This window comes from Phyllopteryx taeniolatus, chromosome 18, assembly GCF_024500385.1.
Source record: "Phyllopteryx taeniolatus isolate TA_2022b chromosome 18, UOR_Ptae_1.2, whole genome shotgun sequence".
Classification (NCBI taxonomy): Eukaryota; Metazoa; Chordata; class Actinopteri; order Syngnathiformes; family Syngnathidae; genus Phyllopteryx; species Phyllopteryx taeniolatus.
Window position 1 is genome coordinate 5769775 of NC_084519.1, and position 17084 is coordinate 5786858.

Here is a 17084-nt window from a genome sequence, read left to right on the forward strand (position 1 = left end):
TTCAAGGAACAATATTCAAATTCAGCTTTGAAAGTTTTAAACTTTCGTGACTTACTCCTAAGGTATTACATGGCTCGCACCTGCCAATCTTGCCGACTAAGTGATACCTGAGATCTACGCTCGCAACAAGAGATAAGAACAAGTCTTTCATTTGATTAAACCGCACATAGTATGCAATGAGTTTATTGCCCTGCCTTACCCACTGACATCTGGATTTAGGCCTGTTTTACTGCCGTTTCACCCCCCCCCCCCCTACTTCTCTTCCTCTCGAAAAGGGGCAGCTAGGTGGCAATGAGCAAAGTGGGGCTTTGCTGTAAGGATTCTGCTTTGACCGACCAGGACAAATTGATGTCATTTAATTGACTCTCATGCTGTTTTAACAAGCATTTTGTAGCATTATATTATGTGATATATGTTGCCCACTCGGCATGCATTGCAGCCTCGCGATCCTGGAAGGGGGATCCCTCCATCTGCGATTCCTGTTATCTAGAACAGGGACTGTTGTTGATTTCTGTGAACTGCGGGCCTGTGAAGCCCGTTGACTCTTTTATGATTGAGGCTATAAAGGGCCATTTAAATAAACTTGAGTTGCTGGCCCACTGAGCTACACAGTCATTAAATTACATGTACTTGTTACAGCTATTCGGATCATGCAAAAATACATCAATACATGAATAGATGAACATAACGTTTTACAACGTTTTCTGAGAACCAGCACTACATAACTACTTTATATCCTGTCTAATTGCATCCATAACTGTACAACATCATTCGAAATTAATTCACTATTTTGTCTGACACAATACTTCATCTAATTACAAAGTTATTTTTCAAGCAAAGCATAAAATGAGTATGTGTTAGAATCCGAGGTGCTTTAGCAGAGTAAAACTGTCGCAGCGTGAATGCTTAATTTAAACTACTTTTACCAGCATGCTCTTCGATGCCCATGTAATTTCCGCTTGAAATCTCGCGATATTGACGGCTTGACCCTGACCTATGTCTCGCGCACTCGCAGCTCCTTCGCTCAGTATATAAAGCAGAACAACGAGGGACGGTGGACGGCTGGGGATTCGCAGCCCGGGATTGTAAATAAGACCGATAAAGCTGTTTTATTTACAAAAGTAATGCCGGCTGTTTTAGAATACCGTTCCCAGTTGTTTTAACAGGTTTTTTTGGTCATTTTTGGCTCTTTATTTCTCGTCCATTTCCGTGTGGTTTTTACACTACGCGTATAATGGCGAGCTCGGCTAACTCGAACCCAGTGGTAAGGATCAATCTCAAGGATTGTCAACGGGGGAAATGGGGGTAAAGTTAACTGAGAACTGTTGAACACGTTTTTCTTTCCTTAATCGGATCACATTTATGTATCCGTTGCACACACTCCAGCATCACATCAAAGAAAATTAAACTAGCTTCAATCAATTGGACGTTTGAATCAGTTTTTTTAAAAATCAAACTTTATTGAATATAGGTTAGGAAATGTGTGTTGCCACCCCAAAAAAAAAAAAAGTTACCGACTCAAATTTGAATAGTTGTGACGTTTGGCTCTTGTTCTGTTGCCAGGTTGCATCTCATCCTATGGCATTTTTAGTGTCAATGTTTTTTTTTTTTTTTTTTATGTTTTAATAGAATGAATTCGGCCACATTGTCTTCGCATATGGCGTTGAGTGTAGTCGAGTGACATTTTTATGTCAGCCCGTGCTAAGCAGTGACCAAAAGGGGAAACGGCCGAGTTAACGTGCTTCATTTTAGACCTTATATGTACGCAAAGCACCTTGAATAAACACCGCGAACCAATAGTTTGTTTGTGATGAAATAAAGTAGGTGGAAGTCGCGAGGGCAACGTTCCCTGTGCTGCATCATCATCATCATCGTCCACCATTCCACGACTTGAAGGCAACAAAGCTGCCCCCCGACCCCCCTCCAAAAAAAACCCCACGTCCAATCCATTTTAAAAAGCAAATAGTCATAATTCCATCGATAATTCTACAGTGCCTTGTCCAAAATGCCCAGCTACACGACAGTTTAGAGACAAGGCACATTTTTAAGTGTGAAATGTGCGAGGCTGTCGAGCTGCTGCTCCATAAAATGGCTTCCACGTCTGGCCTCTCTCTTTGCGCGTCTGGCCCTCCTCCCTCCCTGCTGCCTGGTTTTATACCGCCATATTGGCTCTCTATATAGACTGGCCGGGATGGGAAGGTGCTACTCCACGTTACGTCACCGACTCATCTTATAAACCTTTAAATAGTGGAGGAGCAACCCGGGCCGAGGGGGAGGGAAGGAGAGCTCCGGGTTTCCGTGTCGTGGAAGTCGCGGCAATGCCGCGCGATGTTCGTTTTTGTTTTTTGGGGGGGGGGAGTGTCGCTTTTGTTTGACTGCGTTCTATTTTCCAGGTTGAATGTGGCAATTTCGCAGGCTTTGTCCGCGAAAGATTGCCGTCCTAAACACGGGACTTAGTGTCCAAATCACTGGATAATCTTAAACGAACGTATTACAAAGACGCTGGTAATACGTTTTGCGTGTTATTTATAGCTGATTGTAGCGATTTCATTGAGTTGTGGGTGGAACCAGTCACAGAGTGCATATTCATCAACTTAATACACTGGGGAATATCATTCTTTGTCGCTTTATTTGTTTGACTTTCGAGTGATACTTATGATCCTAAAATGCACAGTAGTAACATTTGCCAGTGAACTTTAATTTGACATTTTCCAAGCTCTTAGATTTCCAAATGTTCAATGTTCCAGTACTTTTTGCACAACTTGCTGTAGTCTAACAAGGAGCTGAAGACAAAATTAACACAAATAGGTGTTGGATCCAATAATGACCAATCATTTTATTTGGTTCAATTAGAATGGTCTATATGCACGGCAACAAATGAAGGATTTCTGCTGGAAAGGTCACCTGGCATAACATTTTCAGCTGTCAATAGCCAGGTTTACATGGAGCCTTTTATTCCGATTACAATCGGTTAAACACGCTCCAAATAAGCACCTTAGTCCTAACAAACTGAATTGAATTGAATTTGGTTTCACAGGGGTAGAATATATCTTTCCCAAAACCGATCAAAAATTATTTCAGACTAGTCACGATGTGTTCTGTCTGCGCATGCTCTGTCTTGACGTAAATGTGCTGTGATGTCATCTTTACACACTTGAAAATAAGGCAGGTTCCAAACACAGCTGGTCTGCAACAGAGCTTCTTTTAACGACTTGTAACTTGTTTTTATTAAGCTGTTGCATTAATAAAAGTGTAAAAACAATTGCAACTACTGTGCTAAGTAATGACTGAGCTCCATCTTTATAAATCCGTAATTTTTACATAGATCTGCGCATGTCACACGTCTTTAAAATGGCTATTCTGATTAAATGTAGTGGCACATGTAAAGACCAAGATCAGAATAGATAGATAGAACATATGTAAACAGCTGACCTGAGATCTTCCATAGGAATGATTTCAATCAGAGTGAAAAAAGTCAATGTAACCCCGGCTACTATGTTATAAGCTACTGGGTTGTCATCGGACTGAAAATAACCTCTGTCCTTAATTGTATGATAACTTGGAGTTGTGTAATGGGTATAATATTCAATAGCTCGGTGGTAGTACTTTTCGAGGTCAAAATGGCATTAAAAAAAATTTACTTTTCAAAGATGAAGGGATAGCTCCACCAGCCAACACTGCGGTGTGCCACTATGTTTAGTATCAACAACTTTAGAGTTTTAACATGTTTTCCAATGTTGTCACTATACGTTTGTATGCTGACTGGAAGTAAACACATGGATTAAACACCTTTTGGGGAATTTACCATTCAGCTCCTTGTTAGAGAACAGCAAGTTGTGCAAAAAGTACTGAAACATTGAACTGCTGGACAAGAGTTTAGAAAAGATCAAATTAAAGTTTACATTAAAGGTTATAGTGCATTTTAGGTTCATCCACAAATGTCACCTGAAAGCAGAATTGTATCCCACTGGCTCCATCAGAAATCTGAGGACTTCTTGTGGTCTTTGTCGAGATAACATTATAATAGATCACTTCAATTGGCTTTCATAGAGTCTAGTGGTGTGGTTGATGAGTGTGTAATTTTGTTTTGTTTTCCTTGTAGCCTAAACTGTACAAGACTGTGATTGAGGATGTGATCAATGAGGTGCGAGAGTTGTTCCTGGATGAGGGCGTGGATGAGCAAGTGCTTCTGGAGCTGAAAACGGTAAATGCATTGTTGATTCAACCCCATTTCCAATGAAGTTGGGACGTTGTGTTAAACATAAATAAAAACAGAATACAATGATTTGCAAATTATGTTCAACCTATATTTAATTGAATACACTACAAAGACAAGATATTTCATGTTCAAACTGATATATATTTTATTTTTTTTAGCAATTCATCATTAACTTGGAATTTTATGGCTGAAGCACGTACCAAAGAAGCTGGGACAGGGTCATGTTTACCACTGTGTTACAACACCTTTTCTTTTAACAACATTCAATAAACGTTTGGGAACTGAGGACACTAATTGTTGAAGCTTTGTAGGTGGAATTCTTTCCCATTCTTGCTTGATGTACAGCTTCAGCTGTTCAACAGTCTGGGGTCTCCGTTGTCGTATTTTACGCTTCATAATGCGCCAAACATTTTCAATGGGATACAGGTCTGGACTCCACAGGCAGGCCAGTCTAGTACCCGCACTCTTTCACTACGAAGCCACGCTGTTGTAACCCGTGCAGAATGTGGTTTGGAAATGTCTTGCTGAAATAAGCAGGGGCGTCCATGAAAAAGACGTTGCTTGGATGGCATCATATGTTTCTCCAAAACCTGTATGTACCTTTCAGCATTAATGGTGCCTTCACAGATGTGTAAGTTACCCATGCCACTGGCACTAACACAGCCCCTTACCATCACAGATGCTGGCTTTTGAACTTTGCGCCCATAACAGTCCGGATGGTTCTTTTCCTCTTTAGCCCGGAGGACACGACGTCCACAATTTCCCAAAACAATTTGAAATGTGGACTCGTCGGACCACAGAATACTTTTCCACTTTGCATCAGTCCATCTCAGATGAGCTTGGGCCCAGAGAAGCCGGCGGCGTTTCTGGGCACGTCCCACCGGAAGGAGACCCCAGGACGACCCAGGACACGCTGGAGAGACTACGTCTTTCAGCTGGCCTGGGAACGCCTCGGGATCCCCCCGGAAGAGCTGGATGAAGTGGCTGGGGAGAGGGAAGTCTGGGCGTCCCTGCTAAAGCTACTGCCCCCGTGACCTGACCTCGACTAATCGCTAGAAAATGGATGGATGGATGGATGGTTACTTTGAATTATTTTTAATTTTTTTACATCTCAGCTATGGGAGAGCAAACTGCTGCAGTCCAAGGCAGTGGAGGGCTTCCGTACTGAGGAGCAGGCAGCCTTGCAGGCCGCGCAACAGCAGCAGCAGCACCAGCAGCAGCACCAACAACCATTGCAGCAGCAAGTTCAACAAGGCCAACAGGTGACACAGCCGGCACAGGCCCAGCAAGTCATCTTACCTCCCCAACAGCAGCAAGGTTGGTTTGATAGAATTAGTAGTACTTTGTTTCCTTAAATGTCAAGGCAAATACATGCGGCATTACCAAATGTCTCTGCTAGATGAGTTGAAATTATGTCTTTGACACATGTATTGTTTTAGATGATGATGTATTTTGACCGTGATTCTCTCTGCAGCTCCCCAGCAGCAGGTTATTGTACCAGATTCCAAGATTCTACAGCATATGACAACAACAGGGATGGCAAGTAGTAAACACACAAGTTTAACATGACGAGCAAAAGTATTGCATTGGTCTGTGTGACTGGTCAGAACAAAAAATTACACCTTACTCTGTGCCCTCATTTCTTCACTGTGCCTGTGCAAAGTAGCTGAACAGCTGGCTAAACTTGTTTGCATTGCGAAAGTTGTATGCCGGCTAAACTTGTTTGCATTCCGAAAGTTGTATGTACCTATAACTATGTACTTGTGTTTTTGCATTTTTGGCATAGGTGAAAGCACACACAGTAAAGAGAAGCGCGTTGCTTTGTTGCATTGTTTTTAGTAGGGCCTGACTGATTAATAAGCCGGCCGATATTAGCCGTTTCGAAATCTGCAAAAATTGGCTGTTTGTTTTTTTACTTGTTATGTGTGTGTGTGTGTGTGTATATATATATATATATACATGTATGTATGTATGTATGTATATATATATATATATATATATATATGTACAACATATATGTTGTTGTTGTTTGTTTTTGCCCATTTTTTTAATAAGACGAATGACATTTAAATATTAATAAAAATTAACTGCAGATTTTTTTTGTTAAATACTAAAGGATCCAATGATCTGCCTCTATTATTATTATTATATATTTTTTTAATTAATTACCTGAATAATGGGTTATCGTAATTTTATTCTGCCAAATATCAGCATAGGCCTAAAAGAAATCCATCAGTCGGGCCCTAGTTTTTAGTATTGTTCTTGCAAATTTGAGATAAAAATGGATCTCGACACGCCTCATGTCTACCATCCTAGTTTGTCAAATTAAGATCTGTGCAGTTGCACCTAACTGGATTATATGCATGCTGTATTCTTCCAATAGAGTGCAGCAGCTACACAAGCCGCTCTTGCTCTGCCAACGGGCGTCACACCGTACCCACAGCTCATCACCAGCTCAGGTAAGGCCCACACATCACATGTTGTTTTCATTAACGTAAAAGCCTCTGTAAAGTCATACTAAGCTGATTCGTATGGGCTGCATCATGAATCATACAAGAGTCTTGAGGAATTGTGGTTCTTCAGGTCAGTTTGTGCAAGTTTTGCGTGCACCCAACGGGGCTCAGTACATCATCCAGCAGCCACCGCAGTCCATCCTCCTGCAGCAACAGATGCAACCTGGTTCAGTGCAGGCTCCAGTCATACAGCAGGTACTCTAACCAGCACTCATGGACACGCTTTCAACCAGTTCATCCTCACCCGGTGAAGTAGCTTGCTAGGTAGCTACAGACCCTTTCCTAAAAATTAGAACATCCTGGAAGTTTATTTATTTCCGTAATTCCATTCAAAAAGTTAGACTTTCATAGATGATAGATTCAGGGTCCACAATTTAAACAAGTTCTAGGATTTATTTGTTTATTTTTTACTAATTTGAACTTCCAGCTCATAAATCCCACAAAATCAGGAATTAAAAAAATTAGAATATTTTGAAGAAATCAGCCCAAATTTTGCAGGTCATAAATGTTTTAAACTGAGTGTCACACAATAATCATCTCCTAAACTCAAAGCACCTGCACATTTCCCCAGCTGTCATTAAATTGCTTCAGTTTGGTTAAATTGTCTCATTTGGGTTCAATATGAGGAAGACTGCAGACTTGAGAACTTTCAAGAAGACCATCATTGATACCCTCCATAGGATGGGTAAGCCACAAACGTTCATAGCTAAGGAGGCTGGCTGTTCACAAAGGCCTGTGTCCAAGCATATCAATGGAAAGTCTAGTGGAAGGACAAAATGGGGCAGGAGAAGATGCATCAGCAAAAGAGATGACTGTGGGCTTCAGCGGATTATCAAACAGAGGAGATTCAAGAATCTAGCAGAGATCCAGAAAGAGTGGAATGAGGCGGGAGTCACAGCTTCAAAAAAACACCACATTCAGACGCATCCGGGAGATGGGCGGCAACTGTCGGGTTTCTCGGGTCAAGCCACTTCTGAGCTTGAGCCAATGTAGGAAGCGTCTCAACTGGGCTAAGGAGAAGGAGGACTGGACTGTCGGCCAGTGGTCCAAGGTTTTCTTTTCTGATGAAAGTAAAGTGTGCCTTTCATTCGGGAATCAAGGTCCAAGGGTTTGGAGGACGACGGGTGAAGAACAGAACCCAAGCTGCTTGAGGTCCAGTGTCAAATATCCACAGTCAGTCATGATTTGAGGTGCAATGTCCAGTGCAGCTGTTGGTAAACTCTGCTTTCTTAAATCCAAGGTCACCGCAACAGTCTACCAGAATGTTAAAGTGGATATGTATGGAGATGCAGATTTAATCTTCCAGCAGGACCTGGCCCCTGACCATACCGCCAGAAGCACCAAAACCTGGTTTGATGCCAATGCCATCACAGGCCAGGAGCCAACTCGCCGGATCGAAACCCCATTGAGCATCGATGGGGTATTATCAGGAGGAAAATGAGGGGTACGGCGGCACGGTGGACGACTGGTTAGAGCGTCAGCCTCACAGTTCTGAGGACCCGGGTTCAATCCCCGGCCCCGACTGTGTGGAGTTTGCATGTTCTCCCCGTGCCTGCCTGTGTGGGTTTTCTCCGGGCACTCCGGTTTCCTCCCACATCCCAAAAACATGCGTGGTAGGTTGATTGAAGTCTCTAAATTTCCCCTAGGTGTGAATGTGAGTGTGAATGGTTGTTTGTTTGTATGTGCCCTGTGATTGGCTGGCAACCAGTTCAGGGTGTACCCCGCCTCCTGCCCGAAGACAGCTGGGATAGGCTCCAGCACACCCGCGACCCTAGCGAGGAGAAGCGGCTCAGAAAATGGATGGATGGATGGAAAATGAGGGGTACCAGACCCAAAAACAAAGAAGAACTGATAGCAAGCATCAAGGAAATCTGGGCTTCCATAACTCTCAGGCAATGCCACAGGGTCATTGCCTCAATGCCACGAGGCATCAAGGCAGTGATTAAAGCAAAGGGATTCCCAACCAAGTATTAAAGATTAACATATTGTTTTGAAAGTACTATATTTTGATTGATTTAATGTGACCCTAATTATTTTTTTTTTCTACAAAAACTGAGAAGTAAATGGTGATTTCTTCACAGTATTCTAATTTTTTGAATTCCTGATTTCATGGGTTTTATGAACTGGAAGCCCAAATTATGTAAAAATAAATCAGAACTTGAAATTGTTTAAATTGTGGGCCCAGAATCTATAATGTATGAAAGTTATAACCATTTGAAAGGAATTAGGGAAATAAATAAACATTTCCATGATATTCTTATTTTTGGAAAACAACGGTGAGTCAGAAGATACTACTTTTGTCAGCCTTTTCGCCTTTCTGCTGAAATCTATCACCAACCTTTTCAGAAAGACTTCCTACTTGATTTACCAGAGTTCTGGTGTTATTTCTCTATGTATGCAACTAAATTCTTCGATTGCTTTTAATTGTATTGAGCTGACTTGTTTCATTGCTCTGTATCCAGGTCTTGGCTCCTCTACAAGGAGGCCTTCCTCAGCAAACAGGAGTCATTATTCAGCAGCCACAGATTGTCTTAGCTCCTGGAAATAAAGTCCAAGGCAACACACAGGTCAGCATGCTAAAAGTATCAAATTTTCACTGTAATGGAAGGCTCCTGCTTTTGTCTATTCACATTTTGGAGGTGTGTATTCAATTTATGAATGTCATGTTTGTTTACTTGTATTAATATACTTTCATCCCCAGGGAATTGAATCAATTGCAGCTGGACTGTTCTGGTTGTCTTAGAAGACGTTTCACCTCTCATCTGGGCAGGATTCATCAGTTCATGCACAGGCGAAACGTCTTCGAAGACAACCAGAACAGTCCAGTTGCAATCCATTCAATGCCCTGAGAATGAAATGACCTGGATGAATGAGAGTATTCACAGACATAACTTTCTTCATAATAATGTGCAAAGACAAATAGTGTTTCAAGAGCACATCAAATGGACTGTATGCCCTCCCCTGTGATACAGTAGAAAATGCCACTTAATAGACAAGTAAAGAAATAATAGCATAAGTTAACTGGAAAGGCACTCGAAAGAGACGTAGAAGCGATGTTTTTTATATATTCTGTGGTGTTCCATAGATTCCAGAGAACATTTCACTGCATTTTAGTAACAGTGAATGACTATTTGTTTTTAGCATTTGTTAAAGATAGCTTCCTTTGCTAAAACACACTGCTGTAGATTTGTGTTGCATGTAAAACTAGATCACACACAGGCATGCAAGGAGAGCTAACAGAGTGACGGGGCTCGGAAACAGTGCTTGCTCAATGGCAACTCAACAGTAGTCCGGAAGCAGACTAGCATCTCTCCAATGACTTATTGCCATTTATTTTAATTCATTTCCCCAGTGTGACTTGTACCATGACCCTCCAGTTTTAAAGCTCAAATCTTTACAGATGAACTATTGCCGCCCCGTTTAGTGGCAGCAGCATCTAGGCTAGAGAGCTCAAAGGCTGTCCTTCTCATCTTGTGTTGCTGCCCTGTTAGGTGACGCAGGCTGCCGCGATGGCACCTCAGCCCGGTCAGGTGACACAAGTGCAGCAGGTCCAGCAGGCCCAGGGGGTAGCAGTGCCGCAGGCCCAGGTGCAGAGCCAGGCTCAGCAGGCGGCCCCGGGTCAACCTCAGCCTCCCATGATGCTGCAGGTGGACGGCGCCGGAGACACCTCGTCGGATGAAGACGAGGATGAGGAAGAGGAGTATGACGAGGACATGGAAGAGGAGAAAGACAAGGATGGGGGAGAAGATGGGCAGGTGGAGGAGGTGAGCGGAGTATCCATTGCCTTTTGAGTCACTAGTGTTGTGGGTGGTCCATTGGTCATTGTTCATCATGTTTTTCACTTGTTAGGCGCCACTGAACAGCAGCGACGATGTCAGTGATGAGGAGGACCAGGAGGTGTTTGACACAGAGAATGTAGTTGTGTGCCAGTATGACAAGGTGAGTCATCATTGGCGTTTACATTAGCCGTCATATGCTGGTATTTGGCTGTTTAATTGTGCAAATGTGAAACAATAATTTGCACTGCCGGTTTGTCAAATATTGTAGTGGTAACTGATGTGAGGTGTTATTTGAAGTGAATCTCACTTGCTGTGGGAATGCAAACACAACTCAACATTGATCATTACCATATGATAACTATTGAACCATTCATTTATTGTGCATTTTGTCCTTTTGCCTCATTTTGTATTGTTTTTGCTAGTCGTCTAACAATGACTTCACCGTGCAGCGCCTCAGCAGAACAACCTTTCACGTACAGTGGTACCTAGACTCGCGAGTGCCCCAACGTACACATTTTTCCAAATGCGAGCCATCACTCGTGTTTTTGTTTTTTTTTGCTTTGTGTTACGAACCAAAATTGGCGTTAACGAGCAGCGCGCTAAGCTCCGAGTTCGACTTCGCACCAGCTACAAGCTGCACATGCTTCCACGGTGCGCAGTCTCTCCTCTAAAGTAACTAATCCTTGCCTCTGTGGTGGCAAATAACTCGACACGTTATCACTAAAGGTGGACGAGAAGTAGCTAAACATATGACACATCAAGAAGAAAGAACATGCTAATCGCGAAGCTAACATGACATGTTAAGTAGTGAAACACCAGAATATGTGTAAGGTACACTGTCAACGGCTATAACTACGATACAGCCGAGACCAACCTGAATGGCAAATTAACGGGTAAATTGTCCAGAGAGAAATAATACGCACGCACACGTAAACCTAAAGTGAATCAGCTACAGCGTCAGCCAGGCCGAGGAGCTTATAAATGGAAAACTTAGTATATTAAATATTTATAATACCAGTAATTTTATTTGCGTTTGTTTGCACAATTTTGTAGAGTTTATAGTGCTGAGTTTTGAGATTTACACAATGATAGGTCTCAAAATTACATTCTTGTTTTAATCGGTTTAGCTTTACGAAAAGTACTGTTTTTTTAATTTGTTAAAAAATATTTCTTTTAAAAAGAGAGGACATGATTTCATGAAAATTCCAAATTTGAATGAAAAGAAGCAGAGAGAATAAGTCTCATACTTTCTGCTCCTTTAACAGGAAATCTTTCTATTGAACATGTAAAAACCCATTCAGAAAAACTTTCATTAAAATTTTGTCAACTTTGTCAATAGCTAACTGGAAATAATAATTGTTGTGCATGTGCAATAAATAAGCATAGTTCATAAATCTTTGTTTGACTTGGACTTTGCACAGATCTGATCGGCGTTATCGGTAGCGGCCGATAATTAGAATTTTATGCTGATCGGCTTTCATGTCATATGTCGCCGATCAGAATCAGAATCATCTTTATTTGCCAAGTATGTCCAAAACACACAAGGAATTTGTCTCCGGTAGTTGGAGCCGCTCTAGTACAACAGACAGTCAATTTACAGAACACTTTGGAGACAGAGACATTGACAAAAAACAATTGTGCAAAAAGATGCAGAGTCCTCTAACACTAATATGACTAATATTGCAAGACGTTTAACTCCGCGTCTTCGTCGCGCATGAATCCAAAAGCTAGTTTATTTTTAGCCTTGTCACGTGGCTTGCTGCGCAGTACTGTAACTATCTGACGGCCAATAAAGTTTTTTCAATCTTGTGGGTGAGAAAACATGTCGTCGGTGTGGGACTATTTTGCGCTGTTGTCAGACAAACAACACACACGTAAGTTATTTGCAGTCTGTGCACAACTGGAGTACGTCGTGGGAAACGTCATCTAAATGCTTCAACACAAATTTGATTGAGCACCTAAAGAATGTACACGAGGAGCATGCCGCGTTCAAGCAATGTGGGGGTCGGGGGTGGGGATGGGTAGAAAAGTGTCAAACGGACTCAAACTCTGGACAACACCCGTCCATATAGCTGGACAGTGAGAAAGTTAGAGAAAGCATATCATTAACAGTATTTATTACCATTATTTCTGTCAGTTGTAATGCTGATTTGACCTAAACTTAGGTCAGTGGCCAATCCTTGAATGCCCCCTAGAGGTTATTGGTGTTTTAACTTTTGGCTAAAATGCTAGAGAATAATTTTAGCTGGATGGGCTCCAGCATGCCCGCAACCCTTGTGAGGATAAGCTGTACAGAAAATGGATGGATGGATACAGTATACATTACACAAGTATATACAATAAATGAACAAGTCATGTAAATAGACACATTGCTCCATCTTGTGATCAAATCGGTGATCGGTTATCGTTTTTTTTTTAAACTTGTTGATCGATGATCGGCCCCAAAAATCCTGAACGTGTAAAGCCTCGTTTGACCAGATTATTTTGAATGCAGTTATCAAACACCACGGTGCCACCTTGGAACACCCTGCCATACACAAGTAAATTCTCAACCTCGGGGGAAAACTGTTGTACTTTTTATTCAGAGGTGCGTCAAGTTTGTTTGGTTCTCAAAGAAGTTTCTTGGGGCTCAGTTTTTTCATGACTGGATGAATTTAGGCTTACAGTATGGGACTGTGCAATCAGCTGATTTGGCGCTGTTCCCTAGAGCAGTGGTCCCCATAATTTTTTTTAAACCACAATTCAGTTTCACGTAAAGACATTTTGATGGACCGTCATCGCTGCTGTGCAGCAAGACCGGGACGCCGACGAAGCCTGCCTCCTCATCGATTGCCCCTCAGTCACCGTTGCCGCCCCATGAGTTGCGCCGTTTACGGGGAATTTTCTTATGCGGCACATGCTTGCAGCTGAGCTCAACTAAACTCTGAAAGGAACGATAAAAAAGAAAAGGAACAAATCATGAAGTGATTCCATTCATGTTGTTCACTCAAAAGATTAGTTTGTTTGAATTTGTGAACGGCAACTCTACTGGAGCCCAAAACTGCGCTCCCCCCCCAAAAAAACGTGCAAATTGCATGCTATGCGAATGCACAGTGACACACTTGAATCTGATGTGCTTTGAATATTTTCAATGCATGCGTACCAGCACACCACTTGTGTACCACTGTTTATGTAACCACTCTTTCTTCACATTCTCTTTTATGTTTGTAAAATACAGCTCTTTGTTGTGGCGGCTGCAATGAAGTAATAGCGTTTTAGTTCATTTCAATGTGGCAAGTGGATTTGAGATATAGGTAACGCAGTTTTCAACTCTTGTCCAATATATATTTTTTACTTGGATAGTACACACAATAATAGCACCAAATTTGTATTAATTATTGGCCGGCTGTTTATAAATTAGATCGGGAAAATGGCAGACACAAAAAAAGGGCTGGCATAACCTCTGGTCATCGTTCAAGTGACACCGGACAACCCTGACGTGTCCCTCGCCGTCTCGACACTCATTTACCTCTCCCAACTTTCTCCTTAGATTCACAGAAGTAAGAACAAATGGAAATTTCACCTGAAGGACGGGATCATGAATCTGAACGGGAGAGACTACGTCTTCTCCAAAGCCATCGGGGATGCCGAATGGTGAGGCCGGAAGACGAAGCCAAGCAACGGAAGCAGGAACTCTGTTACTCCTCCTATCCAGTTAATGGACAATATCAATATCCTTCCATATCCTGTGACTGGATTTGATTACAGGAAGCGTGTTAAGAGTCTGACAAAAGACTGCAAGGTTCTCTACTACCAACCGGATGTGACTGGTTGGCAATCGGCAAGTGAGCCTTGCGGGATGAGAAACCGACAGCGAAAGGGAACGCTTGCCCTCCTTTTTGTTTCTCAGCCTTTTAGCTTTGACCTGAATGAATTCCCACACATCCTTTCACACGATGCACATGTTGGAGGACCAGTGTGTGCTGACATTGAAAGTGTGTCAGTGCACTGCTAGTTGGTAGACTGCTTCAGCTTGTCTACACTGACGTCCAAATTTAAGATTGCTGCCAGCTTGTCTACACTGACGTCCAAATTTAAGATTGCTGCCTTCACGCAAGCCAGAAGTAACCGTTGGCGTCACTTTCCTTTTTGTTCATTCTTGGAATTTCTTTTTGAAGTCCTGTTTCTGAAAAAGGTTATTGGAGCTAAGAGCTAAATCTGTCATTGTTTTAAACTGTTTATTTTAAATTGAAGGGTTATAACAAAGAAGTTAAATAATGTTAAACTTACAATAATTTATACCTGTATGAAGGCATTATTTTAACTCTAACAAGTAATGATTCCAAACCTGTTCTACTTTCCCCCTTATCAGCTTTTCTGTAGCGTCATTCCTCGAAGCAAAATAGAAGCAGAGCCATGGCTGAAGTGAGAACCGTTTTTTTAAATTGAGTTCTCTGCAGCCTTCAGTTTATTCATGTGTGTGTATGCTTAAAGCAATCGATTTCATCCACTTTCCGTGTGCGTTTGTCAACTGCATCACTGAGCACCCCTTACACCTCCCCAAAAGCAGTCTGTTGCCACCTTTAGCTGAACGATGATGCTATTTTTTTTTATTTATTCATTGATGTACAAGTTGCACCAAACTGTGCTCTTACAATCAAACAAAAGTGTTCTTTTTTTCTGTTGGCTAAACAAAGCTGTGTGACATTGTTCCTAATCATCTTGGATGTCCCTTTGTGTTTTAGTCTGGACTTTTAAATGGGCATGTTTTCTATTGAGATGATTTCAAATGAGTTTTTTTTTGGGGGGGGGGCGACTTTCTCCAAAAAGATTTTAGTGACCTATTGTGGACATTTGAAATAAAGTACTTGTTTTGGGGGGGGGGGGCAGCTGAGTCAACTGGCTGGTTAGTGGGCTCCACACATTTATATTGTGAATATACATCAACCTTAAGAAGGAAGCAAGACAATGTTCTTATGTGTGTTCATGTTTGCAACCTTGATGTCTTTTGGCATTTGAGCAGTCAAAATTTTTTGGGTTTTTTTTTTTTTGCAGAAATTCAAGTAATTGATTTTATTCAGTAGCTCTGTGTGGTTTATGGCTCATAGACGAGTCATGGTTGTTTCCACATACTGTACTTCAGTGTTGAGTGTGCCTTTTTGATTTGTACTCCTGCTTTTCTTGTACTTTGCAAAAAGGGTGTCTGAGAACTGTTGTCACTTGGCTCTGTTGTGACTTCTAATAGCTGTTGAAATGTATTGTTCAATAAAATGTTTTATAAATTACATTTGAAATCAAATACATAATGGTGTTTTGAATTTGAGCATTATGCAGAAATGTCATTTTTGGGTGTGCACTTTGACAAATCACATTTTCATTCAATACCCCATACTGTATTTATGCCAGTATTTTGAAGTATGGTATGCTGTAGTACTTGTGAAAGTTGGGGTGTCCTCATTTATTGTAAGCACTGTATGGTGCATAGTCCACACACAATCAATTAGAGAATTCAGCAGAATAACAAGTATCGGTTTATTTTTCAATTTTAAGTTTCCAATTGTCCTTTCATCAAAATAGTAGCGCTCAGAAATAGACATTTATACAGCCTTTGTCTCGTCATGGTGAAACTGGCTGGTTTTAGTGGTGGATATGCATCATCTCAACTGGCCCCGTATACTGCCGAGTCCATGGCAAATGCTTAGTTGCCGTGTTGTCGAAATACGGACATTGTGCGTTTGCTGAATGATGACCCCATAAGCAAAGGCTGGTGAGAGTGCACAGCACGCAGATGTAGCTAGCAGGTAAAGGAACATACAGTCCTCACAAAAAGCTAGGGCTCGTCAGCTTTCGCGGGAAATTTGAGGATGAACCTAAAATGGACAATCACCTTTATAAGTGAACCTAATTTGACCTGAACTAAAAATTGGAATGTACATGCTCAACTGTTCAATGTTTTAGTACTTTTTACACAACCTGCTGTTCTCTAACGAGTTTGTAGGCTGATGCAGTGAACTCCTGGTTCCATTTCCAGCGGTCACCAAACTCAATTACAGGGTTTTAAATGACACAACAACAACAACAACAAAAAGTAATTAAAATTTTGTACAGAAACTGTTTTGACTTGATAATGTTTACGAGGGGAGTGTGAATAGATTGTGTTGCAAATAATTTAGTACATTTGCCGTTTTATTTTTTCTTCTTCAGTGTAACACCGTTAGCTAATGCTAACGTGTGCTAACAGTCTGCCTACCTTTTATCTTTGACACGATATTGCTTTGGCCGCTGCCTGTGGTTATTTTGCTGAGGAATTTTTACTAAGCTAGCTTCCAAGTCATTTGTTGAGAAGGTTTGTGTGCGTGTGGGGGTGTTATTATAATAATTAGCACCACTGTTACGTAACTGTAGAGGGAGTGCAAATCGGCTGGCTCGCAGAAGGAGGTTAAAATGTTTTCATTGAGGAGATGATGTTGCTTGTCAAACTGTTTATGTCTGCGGGACTGACATTCAATATCAACTTTAATCGTACTTGTATATATTTGTTTGTTCATTTTAATAATGCTTTATTTTTATGAAATGAAGACTTCTTTGTGGCCA

The 17084-nt window shown here is 41.5% G+C and overlaps 1 protein-coding gene across 1 annotated transcript; it reads left to right on the plus strand.

The window, feature by feature from the left end:
• Positions 1–1015: 1015 nt before the first annotated feature.
• On the plus strand, positions 1016–15775 carry gtf2a1 (general transcription factor IIA, 1). Its single transcript, XM_061754315.1, has 10 exons — positions 1016–1264; positions 4103–4204; positions 5335–5536; positions 5694–5758; positions 6603–6678; positions 6803–6927; positions 9195–9299; positions 10224–10496; positions 10582–10671; positions 14041–15775. Exons 1-10 carry the CDS (start codon positions 1235–1237, stop codon positions 14146–14148), a joined length of 1176 nt encoding a protein of 391 aa, XP_061610299.1. The 5' UTR covers positions 1016–1234; the 3' UTR covers positions 14149–15775.
• The last annotated feature ends 1309 nt before the right edge of the window (positions 15776–17084 follow it).